Here is a 20,466-nt window from a genome sequence, read left to right on the forward strand (position 1 = left end):
AGTTCCTTTATGACCACATCATAGTATCCAATCAAATTAGTCAGACAAGACTTCCCCATAACAAACCCATGCTGTGTCTGGACTATAACTGAAAACTTATCTAGATGATTCTGCTGTGCTTCTTTAACAAGTGCCTCTGTTACTTTCCCCCAGAACAGAAGTTAAACTAACAGGTCTGTAATTACTTGTGTCACTCTTTGATCCTCCTTTATGAATTGCGGTCACATTTGCACATCTCCAGTCCAATGGTACTTCCCCTGATTCCAAGGAAGCTCTCATAATTATGGCTAAGGGTTTGCTTACTTCCTTTGTTGCCTCCTTTAATACAGTTTTAATCTCAGTTGGCACCTGTAAATAGAGAAAGCAGGTTAATCTTACACTCTAATTTCAGTGCTGTTAACAAAAAAAAAAAAAAAAAAATTAAGATACCTGTTCAATCTGTTATATCCTTTGAGTGTGTTTACATAGGGCATCACAAATTCTATTTGCATAGGAAAATTTATATTAATACTTATGGTATTTATAGTAGATGCTCAAGCTGGTTTTCTTATTATCATATGTGTCTCTTCATCTGAAGTAAGAGCTTCTCTCTGAAGTTCCTTAGCTAAGGTCTGTTCTGGAAAACGTGACTTCAAATGTCCCCAAATAAAGAAATCAAGAGTAACAAATCAGGACCTTACTGGCCATATAATTACGCCATAATGCTCTTACCTATTTACTCTTGGAGTTCTCATCTGTCCAGTCTAGTGAAATGAGAGGTTGTTAAAAGCATTTCATTAATGTAATTTTCCAAGTTTTCTTTCAAAATGTGTATTTATATGAGTTACCATTAATAGATTCTCAAGAAAAGTATGGACTAGTGCATTTTCACTAGAATTGGTACCTATACAGATCAGTTTGGGAATTGATATCTCACAATTATAGACTGGTGTTTATAGGAAACCATTGTCAAAGGTTGAGGCATAACACAAAAAATGTTATGGTATTTTATTAAGTTTTTCCATATTCAAAAACTAACCAGTGCGAGGTTAGTTTTAGAATACAGTTTCAGTGTTTCCTCAAATTAAACTGATGCATTTACACATCCTTTGGATATTCAGAGACATCCAGAGCAAAGCATGTCTTCATTACTTCTGCTGTCTTTTGAATGTAGTAAATTTCTAAAGAACACTTAGCTTAGCTTTTGGGTATAGTCAATGGGAATTTGTCACAGTCTTCCCATTCACTGCCACCATAAAGTGTGCAGTAATACCAGCTGAACTATCTCTTGCATTATATAGATGAGAGGTTGATAGCTTCCTAGGAATAGTATGCTGGATTCAGGTTTGTGGATGTGCATAGAAAGTTTTTACTTTAAAAGGACACAAGTACCCCTGATGGTTGTTCTTTAAGTAAAAACTTTTTGAGCGAAACTCTCACCCTGGTGATTAGGGTGTCAAAAAAAGTGGTTGGCAAAAAGTTTTTTGCCCAAGGAATTGAAGAAATAAAACATTCTGGAAACTTTTTAAATATTTTGACTTCTAAAAATGAAGGGGGGAAAAAAAACCTTCCAACCTATTGACATTTGAATATAAACAGATTATTTATATGAGGTATAAATAGATGCCAGTACAATTACACCAGCACAGTGGGAAATGAAATTTCATAATCAAAACACTGATAGTTGCTGCTGCCACAACATTGAACAGGAAACAGAATTTTATAATGTCTCAGTCACTGCAGCATTGGAATACAAAGGGTTAGAGTGCCTAAGTAAAAACTTAATCTTTACAGTGGATTCAAATACTCCTCTTAATCTTCAATGATGATGATTGGATTCCTTGTGTGGAGCACGTTTAGGTAGGTACTCTACATTTTAAACACAGAACAATTTACATCCTTGTATATTTTTATGAAGCTGTAGTTAAGAGAGATTGCTTAACCTGTAGGAAAAGCAATGCAGTAGATAAATGCAAAAGAAAGAAGGAAGATTTTCAGCTGTGAAATTTGTACTGGATGCCTAATTTATAAATAATTTTAAATATATTCTGGTAAATTTAATGTAATTAGCTTAGTGGAAGAGTGAGTCTTAAAGGGGGGGAGATGGTAAGTTTACTTGAAAGAGTGGAAAGTTTTAATTTTTTTTTCTTCTATTTACACAAACAGTTATAATTAACTTTTTAAGATACTTCTCAAGCTTTTTATTTTTAAGATGACTACACAGAAGATCTTCTCAATGCATATGATTCAGAGGTACAAAGAATGAAGAAGTTTTATGAAGAAAACAAGGATATCTTTGAGAGAATTTCTAGGAGGCAAGAACTTTGGGAACATATGTTGCATTTTGAGGTAACATGGCTTTTTACTTTTCCCTATAGGTTATTGATTTCACTCATTTGTTAATATATTCAGTGCCATTTGAAATAGGAATAAAGGTTTGTCCTTCTGAGATAATACATGCTTGAGTGTGTATTCCATTTCATCAGTTCATTTTGACATTGTGGTTTGTCAGTTTATAAATTTTGAAGGAAATAAAATTCTGCATATTTAAAAATTACTTCTGTTTATTACAATAAAAAGAGGGAAAAATTTAACTTAGTTAATTTCCTTTCCTAGCAAACCAAAAAGAAATAATTTTGATATGAATTTTAAAAACAGAAGGACAAACCTTTATTCCTATTTCAAATGGCACTGATTATATTAATAGTTTAATATAGTTTCTGTATAATGAAGAACATTTCCATATAACGAATTGATTTTGAGAGACCTTGGTATGCATTGTTCGCAACTCTTGCCTTTAGGCAATAGAGCCAATGCTGTAGAAAGCACAAATTAAGAGCTGAAAGAATTAAGAATTAAGCACTTTGATTTTAATAGCTAAAGGGTTTAATTCTTAACAACATTTCACAATTCAGTGTAGCCAATAAAGCATTTACTGTACCGATAAGTTGTGCTGGTCAAAACTGCTATCTATGTGTCCACAGTCATTGGCAAAGATTAAAGAATATTCCCAACGCAGACATTGGCTCTGTTCAGCCTGTTTTCTATTGTAAGCACTCTGTTAGAGATTTAAGAGAGAGTGATTTTCCTTTATCCTGGAAATTCATCTATTGTTTTGCAAAAATGAGTCTTCCACACTATTACTAAATTTCACCCGTCTCTCTATGGCAGGTACAAGTTGTCCCTAAATCAGTTTTGGTTTAGCTGCTGTGCAAGTAACCTTACAATGTCTAAGAGGAAATCCTCGAGTGTAGTGGAAAAAGTGGACTACAACAAGAAAGCTTGGATGACAAGCAAAATTTTTGAACAGTGGATTTTAAAATTTGATAGAAAGATGGTGAAAGGAAACAGAAAAATCACTTTGATTGTTGACAACTGCCCTGCCCACCTTCGCTCGGTAATTTTGAAAAGTGTGTAGCTTGTTTTCTTCCCTCCGAATCCGAATACCTTGTCTAAACTGCAGCCAATGGACCAAGGCATTATCAAGAATTTGAAAATGTGCTATGAAAGGCACATACTGAAAAAAAATTATACTGAGAATAGAAACCAACCAACCCATAGATTCTTTTATAGATTTGCAGTGTGCATATCAGAGTTGGCAAAAGTTTGGAGTCAAGATGTGACTGAAATAGGTGGTATGTGACTTTCGCCAACCACCTATGACTGAAATAGGTGGTAGGTGACTTTCACCAACCGGTGAAATACCACCACTTTGCTTATTGGCGGCTTTAAGTGGTGAAACCCATGTTTAGTCTCTAGAGCAAAGTTTCCGGCATCCCCCTCCCCCATACTTCTCCTTCAACCCATGCACGGTACTAAGTACTATAGGTTTTGATACCTTTTGTATTTGGGGTTTTCATAAAAAAAGAAATAATGATTAAGAATTGTTTTGTAAAAGCAGGTTCTGCTAAAATACCAATTAACAGTGAAGAGAGGGGTGAACTGCTACAAGACATTGAGAAAACTTGGGAAGAACTCCAAGCGAGAGGTTTGATCAGTGGAGAAATTGTTTTTGAAGAATTTTTAGCAGTTGATAACGATGTCATAGTAGCTGAATATCGAGTGACTCCAACATTTTGGAGAGAATTCAAAGAACTAGTGAGAATATTGACGATGAGTTGTATGAAATTGAGGGCAATATTAAACCTTCCAAACATGAAATGTTGGCAGCATTTGAAACTTTGCATTGAAGTCTCCAGTGTGAAGAAAATATGCCAGAAAATATATTTGAGTGCTTAAACAAATGCGAACATTTTTTATGAACAATGTACAATAAAATCCAGTGTACAACAAAAAATAACCAAGTATTTTATGACATAGTTCTTAAAAGTGTATTAATATATTGTGCGCATCATGTTGTAAGTAGTCATTTCTTAATATGTGTGTATTAATAAATTAATTGTTTTAAAATGTTAGAAAATTTTTTCATTCTCACTTATTTCTGATTTAGTTCCCATATTTTGCTGTATTTCTGAGTTGAATTACAATATTTTTCATTGTTGAAAAGGTCATATTTCTTTATAACAAAATTTCTGTATAATGAATTTTTTCAAGCGAACAATCGATTTCGTTATATGGAGGTCCAACTGTATATGTAATTTGAATATAACATAAGAATATGTTATGGCATATTCTTATGTTATATGGCTAGTCATATGGCAAGCCACGTAAGTAGTGAATTGAAAGTAAACCAGTACGTAACCACACAGCAACAAAAGAAGGGAGTGAGAAATAAATCAAGATAAAGGATATTGCAGAAAAAAAGTGCTAAATTTTAAATAATTTTTTCAAAAATGCTTGAAGTTTACAAAAAGTTAATTCAAATGTAGCAGTGCTTCCTTGATGGCACCAGGTCCACGTGACATGAAATTCATTGTGACCATTGTGCCTTATCTTGTCAGAGGACCACAAGGCCACAATGAAGATTCCCTGACCACAATGGTCAGGGAATCACTGCATTTTTAACATTAAACAGATCAATGCATTGTTGAACTAACACAGACCAATCAGTCCTTGTCTGAACCACAAAAACTGTAAAGCTCTAGTAGGAGCAAAATGAAATAAGAGCTGGAGAATTAAACATTGAAGAAATGTTAGAAGTACTGTGAGCTAACACAAAGAGAAAACCCTAAAAAAATACACGCACATATACAAAGCTAATACAGCCACTCCCCGACTTACGTAAGTCTGAATTTCCCTAAATGCTTATTCAGCACTTGCAACTATGCACGCTGAATTTGATTGAAGCAAAAAAGAAATGTTCGATGAACATGTAAATAGAATTATTTATTCAATTTTTTTTATCTCATACACAGGAAAAATTATAGATGTGTACAAATTTACAAAAATTTCAAAATTATAAAATTACAAAAAGAGAGAGGAGACAGGCATAACATCAGCAAGTTTTACCTTTTGAGTGTCGTTGCCAAAATTAACTCTCCAGCTGATAAGTCCACCGCTGTGGAAGTTGAGGGCTGTTGGAGATTTAGAAGAGGTTTTTTCTAACACATTGCAAAATTTCTCTGCAGATGCAGAATCGACAATGGCGACTTCACCACATACTTTAATATTTTGGAAACCAGCATGATGCTTGAACCTATTAAACTACCTATTGCTTACCACGAACTTGACTTGGGATTCGCAGTACTTATCCTTAATATCTTCATAAATACCTCTTGCTTTTGCTTGAATGGCCATTAGACTCAGGGGCACTCGCTTCTGAATCTGATTTTCCATCCATACTATTAATAGCTGTTCCATCTTTGATATAGCACCTGAACACTGTTGATCTCAAATGCGTTGATCCTTTAACATTTTCTTTTATACACGCACTGTCCATTAAAATAGTATTCACTGTTGAAGCAGCAAGACCTAATTCCTTGCAACAGATGACAAACTTTGTCCTGCTTCATACTTCTTAAATAATCATCTTCATTTCTAAATTAATTTTGTTGCATTATTATCTGCTATCATTATTATTTGCTGATTATTATCTGCTAGTTTTAGCAGAACCTAAAATTAGGCCAAATGGCTGTATCTTTAGATAAAAAGATAATACTTTATCAACAACTGGCAGAATGACAGATAGCAGCTAAAACTATTATATGTAAATAAGATCCAAACTCTATACAAACAGTGAGAGGGGTAGAAGTGGGGTTGCAATAAGCAGTTTCTAATTTAGGCATAGTGAAGGGTTGAAATAGAACAGAAATAGTACTTCTAATATTCATGGAATAAAACATTAGAATAAAAAAGTAAAAAGGCATAAAGAAAAGAGGATAGCGTCTTCCACTAGTAGTTGCAACTGTATCTGGAGCATAACTGGAATTCTTGGACATGATCCTCAAACTGTTCCTGCACAACTTTTGACACAGGTTGTTATCTTGTTGAAAGAATCTAGTGCCAGCATGGTCAATGTGTAGGGCAAAACTTGGTCCAAAACAATGCCAGAAGTAGGTTGATTGATTGATTGATTTGGTAGTTGTTGGCGCATCGGCTTCTGTGGCCATATTGCACCTCCCAAGGTTTTTGCAGTACTTTGATCCAAGCCCGAGGCGGGAATTGAACCCGCGACCTTTGGGTTGCCGGGCAGGTACTTTACCCACTCGGCTAGCCCGGTCGGCTCCAGAAGTAGGATCTGGTGGTGAGAATGTATTCAGTAGGGTTAAGGGAGTCCAGTGATATTCATGAAATGATTTCCCAAGCCACGTTACCCCTGCTGCAGCCTGTTTTCATCTGACTATGCATTCTAGTTGCAGCTGTTCACCAGCTCACCATTAAATACACACTGGTCTATTTGCATACTGGAGGTGCGAAGTTTCATTCATCAGACAGGAATCTCTTTTCCAGTCACCCAGTGTGCAGGGTAGTGTCCCCATGTCCACTGCTGGTGGAGGTGTTGAAGACAGTTGGTCAACCTAGATGCATGAACAGTTTGCCTATTCCATGGGTTATATCCACAAGGGCATTCGCTGGATGATGTGCTCAGAAATATTTCTTTGTGTGCCCTGTTTGTGGTCTGCTGTTAATCGAGGGATCAACTTGCTGTCCATGGCAACAGACAGCATGTGCCAATTGCCATTTTCCTCGACTGTCAGCCATTGGTGGTCTCCTTTCTTCCAGCACATTCTGTAATATGCTAGGAGAAAATATGCAGCACGATGCAGCCCTCTTTAGATCATTTCCACTGCATCTACACTATGGCAGCCCTCAAACAGCCAACAATGCTTGCAGTTGCCGAGATCCTGTCCTCTGCCTTTCTAATGCAGCAAATCATTCCCCCATTCAAGCTCCATCAGGTCCTTCCCTTTTGCCATTGCTGAGACATAATATTGACAAACCAGCAGGCACTATATATGCTGTGTAAATCAATGACCTAACTCCCAGGTGTGCTGGGAATGCGGCTACTCCTAGAGACTGGTGGACAATGTTTTGGTTCATGAGTGTGCATGTAAATGTATTAAAATGTTATTTTAATCTGTGAATATTATATATATATATAAAAGGTGTGTGTGCGCGTGAGAGAGAGACCTCTGCATGGGCCTACGTTTTTTATTTTTACCTATCCCGGCCCAAAGTCTAGACACCCGTCCTGAGCCTGAATTTGTTTTTCAAATTCATTACCCATACCCAGATCGTGTTTTTTTTTTTTTTTTTTTATTCCAGCCCAACGAAACTTTCTGTATAAATAAAATCACTAGCATTAGTGATTTTATTTATATAAAATCACTAATGCTAGATTACTAAATCACTAAATTAAAATCACTAAATTATTCTGAAGTTTCATAATAATAATAAAATAAACTTTCAGATTCAAAATTCAATATTAATAATTATATAGCAATAATAATCATCCAAAATAATTATCAATATTAATTATAAAAAAATAAAATCTAATAAATTTCAGTTTATCATATTTAATGTAATTCCAATACGAATATCAATATCCACCTGTACACCTTCTCTTCGCATGCTTTTTATTGCAAATTTTTGTGCAGAAATAAAATAGAGTCAATGCTGTTGCTAATTAAATTGTTTTGACTCTCTTTCACTGCTAATCCGGCTGCACTAAAATTTATTTTGGAGCTTGCACTGCTGGAAGGTCATTTCTACGAAAGAGTACAGATTTCAGTGAATTTTGGAGATGTTGGCAAAGTGTGCCTTATTGGTCAATTAAAAATGCCAACTGAAAAAAAGTGTATTTTTTCTAAAAACCTTTAATACACTCAATATGATAGCATAGCTTAATTTATTATGGTACTCACCTTTTTTTATAATCTGCAATTAATGTTTGAATAGGGTGGATGATAATTTTTAATTTAAATTGGGAGTAAGTAAGTTGGGGTTTTAAAAAACAGAAGTTAAAATATGCGTCAGGAAGTAGAAGTGCACATCTTCGTCCTTGGTTGTCAATATTAAAGTTGAAAATAAATGGTTAATACTGGAGGCCAATATCCATAACAAGTGGCTTTCGTTATCCACATCTTCAGTTGGCAATGAAGGGTTGAGAGTAACCGCGTGTATTTAAGAAAGCTAAGTTCCCGTGATGCTCCTGGTTACATGTGGAATCTCAGGTGCTGAGATATGTGGAATCTCAGGTGCTGAGATTCCAAGCCGGTGCAATGTTATAAGGTAGTTTGGTATTTAATACTTGGAGATTGGAATGCCGGCGGAACCATTCTATGACTAGGGCTTCATATTGGAAAATTTTAAAACTGGATTTTAATATGATAATGGGAATGGCTGAGTCTACTAAGGGGGTGTGATTGTGAGATTGAACATGCGATGCTAGTTCTGTGTTGGTTTGACCTGTCCTAAAACTATTGTAGTGGTAGTACCCGCGTGTATTTGATGTTTTAATAGAACCATATTTTGAAGTTGTGCTACCAGTGTAACATGCATTGAAGTTAGGTTGACATTTTATTAGGTAAATAATATTGTTCATTTCGCTGATATGATATTTTTGTGTGTCTTTGTATGAATTAAATAATGAGCCAAGGTTCAGGAATCATCAGCCTAATCTCACTAAAAGTACAAACCTTTAAAATGCACTTCCTCTACTATACAGAAATTAGGAAAATAGCCTTGCTGATCTCAAAATTACTGGTCATATTAGGTGATGATTTCACTCCAAGTACTTTCCATCATTTGTTGCCCCAACAACTTTTTGTTGTTTAGTCCTTCACATATTATCTTTATTATTCTTAAAATTTGTAAAATAATAAGAGGAGTTTACCTCAATATAGTAAGTAGAACACTTCCGTATGATGGCGACTCCGTAGCCAGGTGGGAAGGTGCAGCAGCAGTGCGTAGCACACGCTTCTTGATTAGACCGGGGTTCGAACCCGTCACCACCAAATACGGAGGATGCGGAAAGGTCAGGGAATGACCACCGCATATCCCGGAGCAATATGGCCTTAGTTGCTAATGCTCCTAAAAAAAAAAAAAAAAAAAAAAACTTCCGTATGATACTCTCCAGAAATTAAAACGAAAAAATCGAAAACTTACATTAGAGTAAAAAATAATTAAAAACCAATTTAATGCAATTAAAAATTAAAAAGAATCTAACGAAAATATTCAAAACGATTTTTGAATCAAGGAAGGAAAATTGTTTTGAATATTTTTGTTAATTATTTTTAATTGTGTTAAATTGGTTTTTAATTATTTATTTTTTACTCTAATGTAAGTTTTTGATTTTTTCGTTTTAATTTCTGGAGAGTGTCATACGGAAGTGTTCTACGTACTATATTGAGGTAAACTCCTCTTATTATTTTACAAATATTAATATCAACGTAGAACATATTGAGTATTACAGCTCTGGTTCGTACTATCTAGTCTTAAAATTAGATTTTAGCATCTGTGTATGCCAGCTTGCTAGTCAATGATTGTTAAGTGCTCTCATGTGGTTTCATCTTTACCAGAAAGACTAAACCAAAAATACTGCACAGAGTATTTTGTTATTTTCTGAACAGTTTTTTATAGAATTTTTTAATGATAATTAATACTGATATCATTTTTTTAATCTCTTTAGCAAAAGGCGAGTGATCCTAATAGATTTACTAATAGGGGCGGTGCATTATTACAAGAAGAAAAGGAAAGAAAAAAATTGCTAAAAGAGCTACCAAAAGTAAGTTGTGTTAGCATTTCTTAAATCATAACTGCACTTTTGTTACTATCAAATTTGTCACTATATTTTGTTTGCCAATATTTTAATAAGTTGGAGGTAACCAGATCATCCTGATTTTATTTTATTATTTTTCTTAAAATGAATTAGGAAGACAATACCTCTAAAATCAGAACCTACAATTTCTCATTTCAGAGGGCATGACTGCTTTTGGAAATCTTGTATAAAGTAAGAAATAGAAGAAAACAGGAATTTTTAATTTTATACGTATAGTTTTTTCCTTGGTAACTAATAACTCAGCAATACTCACGTGTTGCTGAGTTATTTATTACTGTTATTTTCAAGGTCACAGTCATTCTACCGAGTCAGCCATTTTCATGAGATAAAAGAACTACAGCAGTGCCACCTGTTTTGTTCAGTGGGATTAGAAATTCGGCATAAATTGCATAAAATTATTAAATTGCGACATCACCATTGTATAAGAGCTACCACTTCTATATAGCTGCGTAAGGCTTGACAGATCAGCAGCTTAAATCCCTAGCCTGGATAAATGTGAGGGTTGGCGTTAGGAAGGGCATCCAGTCGTAAAAACTATGCCAAAACAAAAGGTGATTGATGGAAAGTAGATGTGTCAGGGCTACCGAACAAAGGACAGGTCCGGTTAAAGAAGTTCATTCAGCTAGAGATGAAGGAGTTGAAAAGTGTTAGAATTACCGACCCCATATGAACGTGGGAAGAAGGCGAGGACAAAGAAGAAGAAGATAGTTTTTTTCCTTGGTATGATGATATATGGTAAGTCCTCAACTTATTCAGATTCATAGATATGCAGTTGTGCTACTTCCACTTACGACTAGCCATGGCATCCATTAAGTGCCACTTTAAATATAATAGATTGTGTTGGTGTCTGCTAATGTGAATTGTGATAGTGGCATCAGCACTTTGTTTTCACCTTGACCACTTTAAAGTGTAAGTTGTCTCTTGTGAGCTTATACTTGTTGTAAACAAAATAAATATAAACCCTAAATATGTCTGCAAAAAGAAAAAAGGTGAGAATAGTAATCATAGTGATAAGAAGAGGCACATAACTTTTGCTATGGAGACTAAAGTCGAAATCATTAAACAACATGAAAGCGGCAAGACATTTGTTGACATTGCACCTGTTCACGAAATGAATGAATCGACTGTTAGAACCATTATAAAAGATAAAGTTCGGATTATGCAGCATGTAAAAAGTTCTGTGCCAATGCAATCTACGATCATATTGAAAAGAAGAGGCTTATTAATAGAAGAAATGGAAAAATTGTTGATGATTTGAATAGAACACATGAAACAACAGCAAATGCCGATATCTTATGCTCATACAAGAAAAAGCCTTGAGTCTTTTTGAAGAACTAAAGTGTAAACATGGTGAGAATGTTGCTAGTGAAACATTCATTGCAAGCCACGGATGGTTTCAAAGATTTAAGGACTGTGCTAAACTGCACAACATCAAAATTCCAGGTGAGGCTGCTAGTGCAGACGTACTAGTAGCTACGGAGTTCCCCGAGACTTTGATATAAATCATCAAAAACGATGATTACCTACCATAACAGGTCTTCAATGTAGATGAGACTAGTTTATATTGGGAAAAAATGCCAGATCGTTCTTGCATATCGCAAGAAGAAAAAAACTATGCCAGGATTTAAGGCATCAAAATACAGATTAACCCTTCTTTTTGGTGGAAATGGTTTTATTTTTTGCAAAATATAACTTTTTGGTTTTTGGAGTTTGCAAAATAAAACCATTGTTAGTTTACCGTAGCAAAAATCCAAGGGCCTTCAAAAATATTTCAAAGGCATCACTACCTGTTGTGTGGAAGTCCAATTGAAAAGCATGGGTGACACAAGAAAATTTTCTGGACTGGTGTCTCCATCATTTTATGCAAGAAGTTAAAAAGTATTGCCAAGAAAAACAACCTACCATTCAAGATATTACTGCTGGTTGATAATGTACCTGGTCACCCAACAACTGTGTGACTATCATGAAAACATAAAAGTTATATTTTTACCTGCAAATACAACTTCCTTCATTCAACCCATGGATCAGGGTCTAATACAGACATTCAAAAGGTATTATTTACAAACAACATTTAGACAGGCAGTAAGTGCCATTGAAGGACAGAATGCCAGATCATTGCAGCAGTTCTGGAAAGAATTTGACATTTACAAAGCTGTTAAAAACATCAATACTGCCTGGAGTGAAATTACAGTATCAACCATGAATGCCGTCTGGAAGAAACTTGCCCCCAGTTTGTTCAAGATGCTTCGAGAAGTGAAGAAAATGAAGATATAATTAGAGAGCTTGTGGAAATTACCAGAACACTGGAATTAAATTTAAAGGAAAATGACTTTATTGAATTGTTGCAAAGTCATAGAAAGGAATTAAGCAATGAAGATTTAATGGCACTTGATGACCATGAAAATGAAGATGAGGTTTTGGAGGACATACAAGAAGTTGAACCATCAAAACAATTTGATATTAAGGAAATGGCAAAATGCTTTAAAATGATCGACGAAGGACTAGCTGGCTTAAAAGCTCAGGATCCAGATACTGAACAGTTGAAAAAGTGATTGGAGCGTTGCATGCTACAAACTGGTTTACGGCGAGAAAAAAAGAGCTACAGTGCAGACATCATTGTACAAGTACTTCAAGACACTGTCAAAATCTCCAGAGTCTGAGAACACGATAAACAATTAGTATAGAATGGGTATTTTCAGCTAAATTATATATGTTTTTATATTTATGTACGAGTATGTACTTGATGTGACATTGACATTGAATAAAGTTGATTTGCTTGAATTTTCCTTTCAAATGAATATACAATTAAAAATGGGTTGTATTTAAGCACTATTCAACTTATGCAGTTTTTCAACTTGCGCAGAAATCACTGGAATTAATTAATCATATAAGTTGAGGACTTACTGTATTTCACAATATAACTGCCATTATAAACATATTGTGAAGACAGTCATCTTCAGTTCAGGCTTTAAGCATAATATCATGAATTGATAAGGAAAAAACTGAGAATGTGAAATTTTAAAAATTTATAAATATTTATGCCCACACTGAATACTCAAATTATGGTTTTACTCACATAAACTATTACATTGGAAAATTTTAAAATAAAATGTGTTACCCTAGTCAGAGTCCTTGTAAAATCTCTTGTTTACGTGTTACTACTTTCTTTGGTTTATACCATATGTTCCAGCTTGTATGTCGACTTCTATTTTTTTGCCTTAGTGCTTAATCATATATTTTCTGTATGAGTCAATGTGCTTTTTTAAAGGCATGATTTGTATCTCACAGTGGTGATTATAGTAAAAGTTTCATTAAAAATCACTGTCTACTTTTACTAAGGTTAGGGAAGGAAGGTAACTTCTTTTTGTGTTTCCTTTCTGTATAAAGATAGTAGTGAAATATCACCGCATATTTATCCGTAATAGAAGAAACTACGAAAATAGTATAAATGGCATAAATTTAATTGTATCTCATATTGTGACTACCTTCACAACGAGTTACCATGTATTCCACTACCTCGAATGAGTAACGCTTCACCAATAGAGAAGATTGTTGTTGCTTATTCTCGGGGGATATCACCATCCAGACAGCACCGTTTCAAGGCTTGTTGGCTATCATAAGTGGGCGGGTAGGTACCCTGGTCAGAGTCCACGTTATCTTCTGAGTCACTTCCTATGTTGCTGGCCTTTTGATTATCTTCCCACCTGTTCACAGAGGCTGTGACTTCTTAATGAGTAATTGGAGCTTCCACATCCACTTCAATCCAAGCAGCCAGATCGTGTGCTCCAAGACTGCCACCAAGTACCTTACAAGTAGTCTTTGCTTCTTTTTCTGAAAATGTTGCTAATTAGGTTATTATTAGTGATCTTGTCTTTTCCAATACATTTTTTCCAGCAGTTTTCAATTGCTGTTGAGCATAATTTCTCCCATGCTAATCCAATATTGTAGTGGTAGTGGCATGTGATGCAAGAAAGCAAGCGTATGAGCTTATGCAGCATCAGCCAAAAAAAAAATTACAAAACATCTTTCAGTGTTAATGTTTTCAGAAATTCTAGTACTTGAATTTCTGACTTTAAAACAACATCAGCAAGTAGCTCACCACAATAGCAGGCTTTGAAAGCTCGAATAATGCCCTGATCCATGGACTGAATTAATGCAGTGGTTCTTGGCAGAAACATGACTCTGATCTTGCCATCTTTTGATTTCAGGACATCAATCGAAAGATGAGCTGGGAAGTGATCCAACAGTAACAGAACCTATTCTTCAAGTTTTTTGAAAGCAAGTGGCATCTCATCTTCCAAGCACTGAAGCTATTTTTATAAATCACAGTAATTTCATGTTGACTTGCTTAAAACACTAGGAACTTCGACTTTTACCACTGCACAATGGCTTTAGCTTGTGATTTCCAGTCATGGTTACTCACAGTAACTCACTAGTTCTCTTTGTTAATCTTCATGCTTGCTTTGTTGGGTGCCTCTTTATTATGCAGTGACTTGTCAGGGTGACGTTCATAGTACAGCACTGTTTCGTCACAGTTCATCTGTGAATTCACTGAATACTTATGACTCTCCTATATGCGAGTCCTGTGACAGTTTTATCTCTCAGACATATTTTAATGACACGTTTTACCACTTTTAACCATCTGACAGCCTTATACAGTCATCAGATTTTATATGACAATGACATGTCAGCTGTTTTTACATTTTTATGACTAATTAAATTACATACATATATATAAAATAAATCATATATTTTTAGAATATATACCACCTTTTAAACATATACATACCTAACTTTTTGACCAGGTAACCTCTTTAAATGGTTAACAGAACATACTTTTAAATGCTATAACCTTTTCTTGCCAATAATAGCCATTGCTGCTAATATGCCAGTAAAATCATACACCAAACCAAATCTGTGAATTCACCATATTCAGGAAATGCTTCTGCTGTAACATCACCAAATGCAGAATCACTTACAAGACTAACCTTGGATATCCCATGATGAGCCGGCTATATCCAAAACCACCCTTCAGAAGCTTTAAATGTGTCATCCCCACCAAGTAGCTTATAAAATTTAAGTGCTTGTGCTTTCAAAATTACCCCATTTATCAGTACTCCTTCACTATGCTGTGCTTCTGCAGAAATCACTTGTATAAGCATTGGTCCACATCACTGTTTTCACAAAGTAGTTTTCTTTCTTTGGAAGTATACTTCATCTTCTACAGAGTCTATGAATGAATGCAGTTTTTTTTTTCTCTTTTATCCAATTGTGAATTGTTCCCTCTGGACACACTTGCAAAATATACTACATTTTGTTTTGCCACTCAACTTTTTTGATAATCTTTAATTTTTCTTTGTATAATTTATATTGATGGTCATTACTTCAGGCCTACTGATTTGCTAATTTTGCTATATATTTATTTCTGACGTCCATGTTTTGAGAAAGTTAAATAAAAACCAAACTGTCCAGTTATCATAGTATCCAAGTGAAGTCCATAAATCACTTGTAAATTTATGTATATTTTTGTCTAGTTTAGCCCTTAGCAGTTTTTGCTATCCTAAGTGTAACTTCTAGTCGAAGAAAGGATGTCATGTGCTGTTGTTTACAGAAAATTACTGTAACTAATGTAATGCACTTGACAGAGAGTAGCTGTATTCTGCTCCAGAGGTAGCTGTTTGTAATTAGCATTCCACTGATATATTTTTTTTATTGCAACTCTAGTTGAGAAGAGAAACTGGTGTCTACAGTACTTAGTCTCTGACAAGTCCTGTTGTTTACAAAAATTACTCTATTGAATATATCAAAGATAATTTACATCCAGTTTTTAGCTAATTTCCACTCTTGGAAATATGATAGTAGGATGCACAGCAGATAAGAGTATATACAGTATTCACTCTTTACAGTTTCCAATATGAAATTGCCACCTCTTTGAACACTACTTATTTTCATAATTTGTTTTGGGGGATGTGATCATATCTGAAACTGTGGCATGAAGAGGTGCGTTATATCAGGGTTGCACTGCAGTTAACTTTTTAGATATCAAGCATTAATCATAAATTACAAAACTACGAAATAGAGGTAAAACTTTACGTACAAATTTAAAAATATATATATATATATATAATTGTAAAATGGACTTTAAATAGTACAAAACATGCATATCAACAAAAATAGCATTTTTCTACTAAATGAATCATACCAGTTACTCAGTTGTGAGTAGTTATAGCAATGTTAGTGTAACTGCTACTTGAGTGTCGCATACTGATTATATGGGAGATGCTACAAATCTTTTCACTTTTACCAAGTTAACCAATACAATTTTAATATTTAGAAAATAGCTGCTGTTTGCGGATACGCCAAAAAATAATCCAATTTAACAAGTATCAAATTGTAAAACATTTTCCAGTGTGGAGAGAACTTAGGGCACCAGGTATGCTAAAACCATTATGAGTAAACACTGGTAGAGGGAGGTTTGGAAGGCTGCAACTGTTGAAGAGTAAATACTTTTTGTGGTTCAGGTAAATCATACCATGTACCAGTTTGTCAGGTTACGTAAATGTTTCATGTGCAAGCATATAGATGACATTACATAAATAGCAGTTGGATCCATTTTGCATTGCACCTGTACGAATAGATACAAAAGTTTGCAGGTAGATATGAATACCTGCAAACTTTTGTCACTGGCGCATTTTGCAGTGTGGTTCTTGATTTCTCAGCCACATTCTGGTTATAGGTGAATCATGATGCAAGGCTTACAGGAATGGCATACCATTTTCTGTGGAACAATTTGTGGCAACTATTGTAAGACCTACCACTTAAGTCAGCAGAGGTGGTTAATGCATAATGGTATATAAGTCCACTTTCCTCTGTCTCTGACTTCTTAAATATGGAGTACAATTGATGGACTGTTTGGAATGGACCTGTATAATGGCTGCTGCAATCACACCCTTAGATTAGTTTGTATTGGGTCATGTGAAATCTATGGTTTGTTCGAAGTATATTATTGCACAAGACAAAGAAATCACATTTTTGGAAGTTATTAAAACCATTAGGGATAGTAATAAAATAATAAGACATACCAGAGAATAATGAATTCATTGAATGAAATGCTGAAATTGAACAAAATGGAGGTCACTTTGAACAATTACTTTAGATTTCCTTTTGTTGATTCACTTCAGTTTCTTTGATTAATTTTTATTTTCTCAGAAATAAATACTTTTGAACAATGTTTATATCGTTTTTTGCTCTAGAATATGCTCCTACATTTGTTCTGTGCAATTCTGAAACACCCTGTATGTATATCTCCAGAACATGACATCTTGCACTCATGTATTTCTGAAATTCTTAAGTTAAAAATGTACTTATTTTGCCTGCCATCACAACACTCCCTCGTGTTAATTTATTATTGAAGAACCATAAAGTGGGATTACAATTGTTTCAATTTAAATTCTGTTACTGAGCATATATTTAAGGATCGGTACTAATATTTCTACTGAACAATAGGGCAAGTTGACATATCTTGTACATGTGGAGAGTAATGCACCACAGCAAGAATAACAATATGGCATTTACAGTCACAGAGGGGGGGGGGGATCTAAGATACACAGTGCATTCTCATTCAGTTTCTTGCAGCAGACTCTTTCTAACAAAAATTCACCGGTATTTGGGAAATAGGGCATATTGGCAACTGTATGCTGTGCCCACAAATGTACAAGTTGGAAAATTGCTACCACGAGGGAGAAACCCTTGAGGACGACCCTTGCCTGGTACAAGCTCAGACAGACAGTTGGCAGAGATGAAAAAATGTTTCTGCAGATAGTGTCATCAAGATGGATTGGTGTACAACAGCTAAATATGGCCAGATAGCTTGGTGTCGTCATTGTTCTGCCAAAGGATTATCTCATATATTGCAGTACAGGAAGGCCTGTGCAAAGTGGATTCCATCTCATTGATGAACAAAAATGTTTGCAAATACAATTTTCTGCAGCACCAAACACGATGTGAAGAGGAAGGAAATAGTTTCTCGGATCACATAGTGACTCTAGATAAGATATGATGCATTGAATCAGAGAAAAAGACATCACAGCTATGTTGTGATGTCTTTTTCTATGTAGATGTTAAAAATTTCAAAATTAACATTCTTGCTTAATTTAGTGAGTTTCACAAAATTAAGAATGAATCCTCAAAGTTGGTCTGTGTTGTACCATCTAAAATAGATGCCCAAATGTACAACTAACAGTGAATTTATCACACTATCATATATGCACATCATTCAACACATTATGGAATCTTCTAGAAGCTGCACGAGGAAGTGATTGAACAGCCTCAACTTGTTATTGTTATTTTAGGAGCATTAGCAACTAAATATTGCTATGGGGATATGAGGTGGTCATTCCCTGACCTTTCTGCATCCTCCGTATTTGGTGGCTCACGGGCTCGAACCCCGGTCTAATCAAGAAGCATGTGCTGTGCACTGCTGCTCCTACCCACCTGACTACGGAGGCGCCCCTCAACTTGTCTTACAGTTTTCATGTTTTTGGAAGACTCATTATCTGATAGTATGATTCTACACTGAGTGGACAGAAATCGTGGGACACCTACCTAGTAACTAGTAGGCCCACCTATCCAGGAAGAAGTATCCTGGGAGGTGTGTGTTTTTTTTTTTTTTTTGAGGAAAATCATGGGTTGAGGCCTATCTGCTGTGTTGGTTTATTTTTTTTTTTTTCTGTGCAATGTATTCTCTGCATGCAATGAAAACACTGTTGTTTTCAGTTATACTTTGTACACAACCTCTAGGAAGGCATCAAGACATTTTTAATCGGCCATTTTATTAAGGAAATGTTAATTTCATTATTAAAATATGCACTGAGTGAACAGAAATCATGGGATACTTACCTAGTATTGGATCCACCTTTTGCCCTGACAAGGGTAGCCACACGGCGAGGCATTGAGTCCACTAGTACATGAAAGCGTTCCACAGGTATTTCCATCCATTCATGCTGCACTGCTGTCCATAATTCCATTGCATTCCTGGATGGAGGATCCAAAGCTCAAGTGGCCCTTTCCACTGCATCCCAAAGATGCTCGACAGGGTTCATGTCCGGTGAACAGTTAAACCATTCTTGGTGGTAAAATCTGCAGAATGCTCTTAGAACCATGTTCTAGTCACCACTGCTCTGTGGGGTGGTGCATTGTCTTGGAAGAGTCCAGTTCTCTGTGGGTGCACATGAAGGGATGCAGATGGTCTGCAAGGATGGACACAACCTGGACTATTCAGAGATGTGTCTAGATGTACCAGACCAGTCCACCTGCCTGAACAGTTCCTTGTCGATATGACTGACTGGTGCATAGTTTCGTGCGGTTTCCGCCAGATACGCACCCTCCCGTCCTCTCGAAATAACTGGAAACGGGACTTATTGGACCAGGAGAATCATCTCTGATCATCAAGGTCCAGTGCCAATGTTCTTTTGCCCAGTTGAGGCATAGTCCTGTGTTGTGGTGTTAGCAATGGGACTCTGGTGGGCCAGCAGCTCTTATAACCTATTGAGGCTAATGATCGCCTGATGGTCTTGGTAGAGATGTTTCTGCCACCTCCCTTGTTGAAGTTGGCTGTGGTTTGTGCCACTATTGGTCTCCAGTTGGTTGAAACAATGCAAAACAGACATCAACGGCCACGCTCATCCACCACCTTTCTTTGCCCACAGTGCTGTTCACGATGAGATGTTATTCCAGAAATGGCGTATTCCTGATACACCCTTGATACTGTCGAACTGATATAGTGCAATTTCTGTACCACCTCCGCGATAGATGGAATATTCCTGATACACTCTTGATACTTTCAAACGGGGATAGAACAATTTCTGTACCACCTCCGCGATAGTGGCCCATGTGCCTGGCACCCACTATCATCCCTCTTTCAAAGTCAGTTAACTCACAACATTTATCCGTACTGACATTGAATTACCATCTACGTGAATGCAGTGAAGCAATGTACCTATATACCTGGTGCCTCCGTAGCCAGGTGGGCAGGAGCAGCAGTGTGTAGCACACGCTTCTTGATTAGACCAGGGTTCGAGCCCGTGACCACTAAATACGGAGGATATGGAAAGGTCAGGGAATGACCACCGCATATCCCCGGAGCAATATGGCCCTAGTTGCTAATGCTCCTAAAAACCAAATAACAAACAAACCTATATACCTGCCAAGTGGTGGGTTGTCCACTAGCGAGAGGGGTGAGAGCATTACATAGCCCAGGAACCAGGTATCCCTCGAATTCTCTCCTTTCAGTATACATAGACAGTAAA

General features: G+C 35.9%; 1 protein-coding gene across 2 annotated transcripts in view; it reads left to right on the plus strand.

The window, feature by feature from the left end:
- The window catches only part of LOC150078161 (protein regulator of cytokinesis 1-like), a 185,713-nt gene that overhangs the window by 93,402 nt on the left and 71,845 nt on the right, over positions 1 to 20,466 (plus strand). For both annotated transcript variants that reach the window (XM_090384834.1, XM_090384835.1), the window contains exons 7-8: positions 2,192 to 2,328; positions 10,010 to 10,105. In XM_090384834.1, coding sequence (XP_090240960.1) covers positions 2,192 to 2,328; positions 10,010 to 10,105 — 233 coding nt within the window. The remainder of the gene's footprint in view (positions 1 to 2,191; positions 2,329 to 10,009; positions 10,106 to 20,466) is intronic.

The sequence above is a fragment of the Mastigoproctus giganteus genome, chromosome 11 (genome assembly GCF_048544385.1).
Source record: "Mastigoproctus giganteus isolate SK-2022 chromosome 11, ASM4854438v1, whole genome shotgun sequence".
NCBI lineage: Eukaryota > Metazoa > Arthropoda > Arachnida > Uropygi > Thelyphonidae > Mastigoproctus > Mastigoproctus giganteus.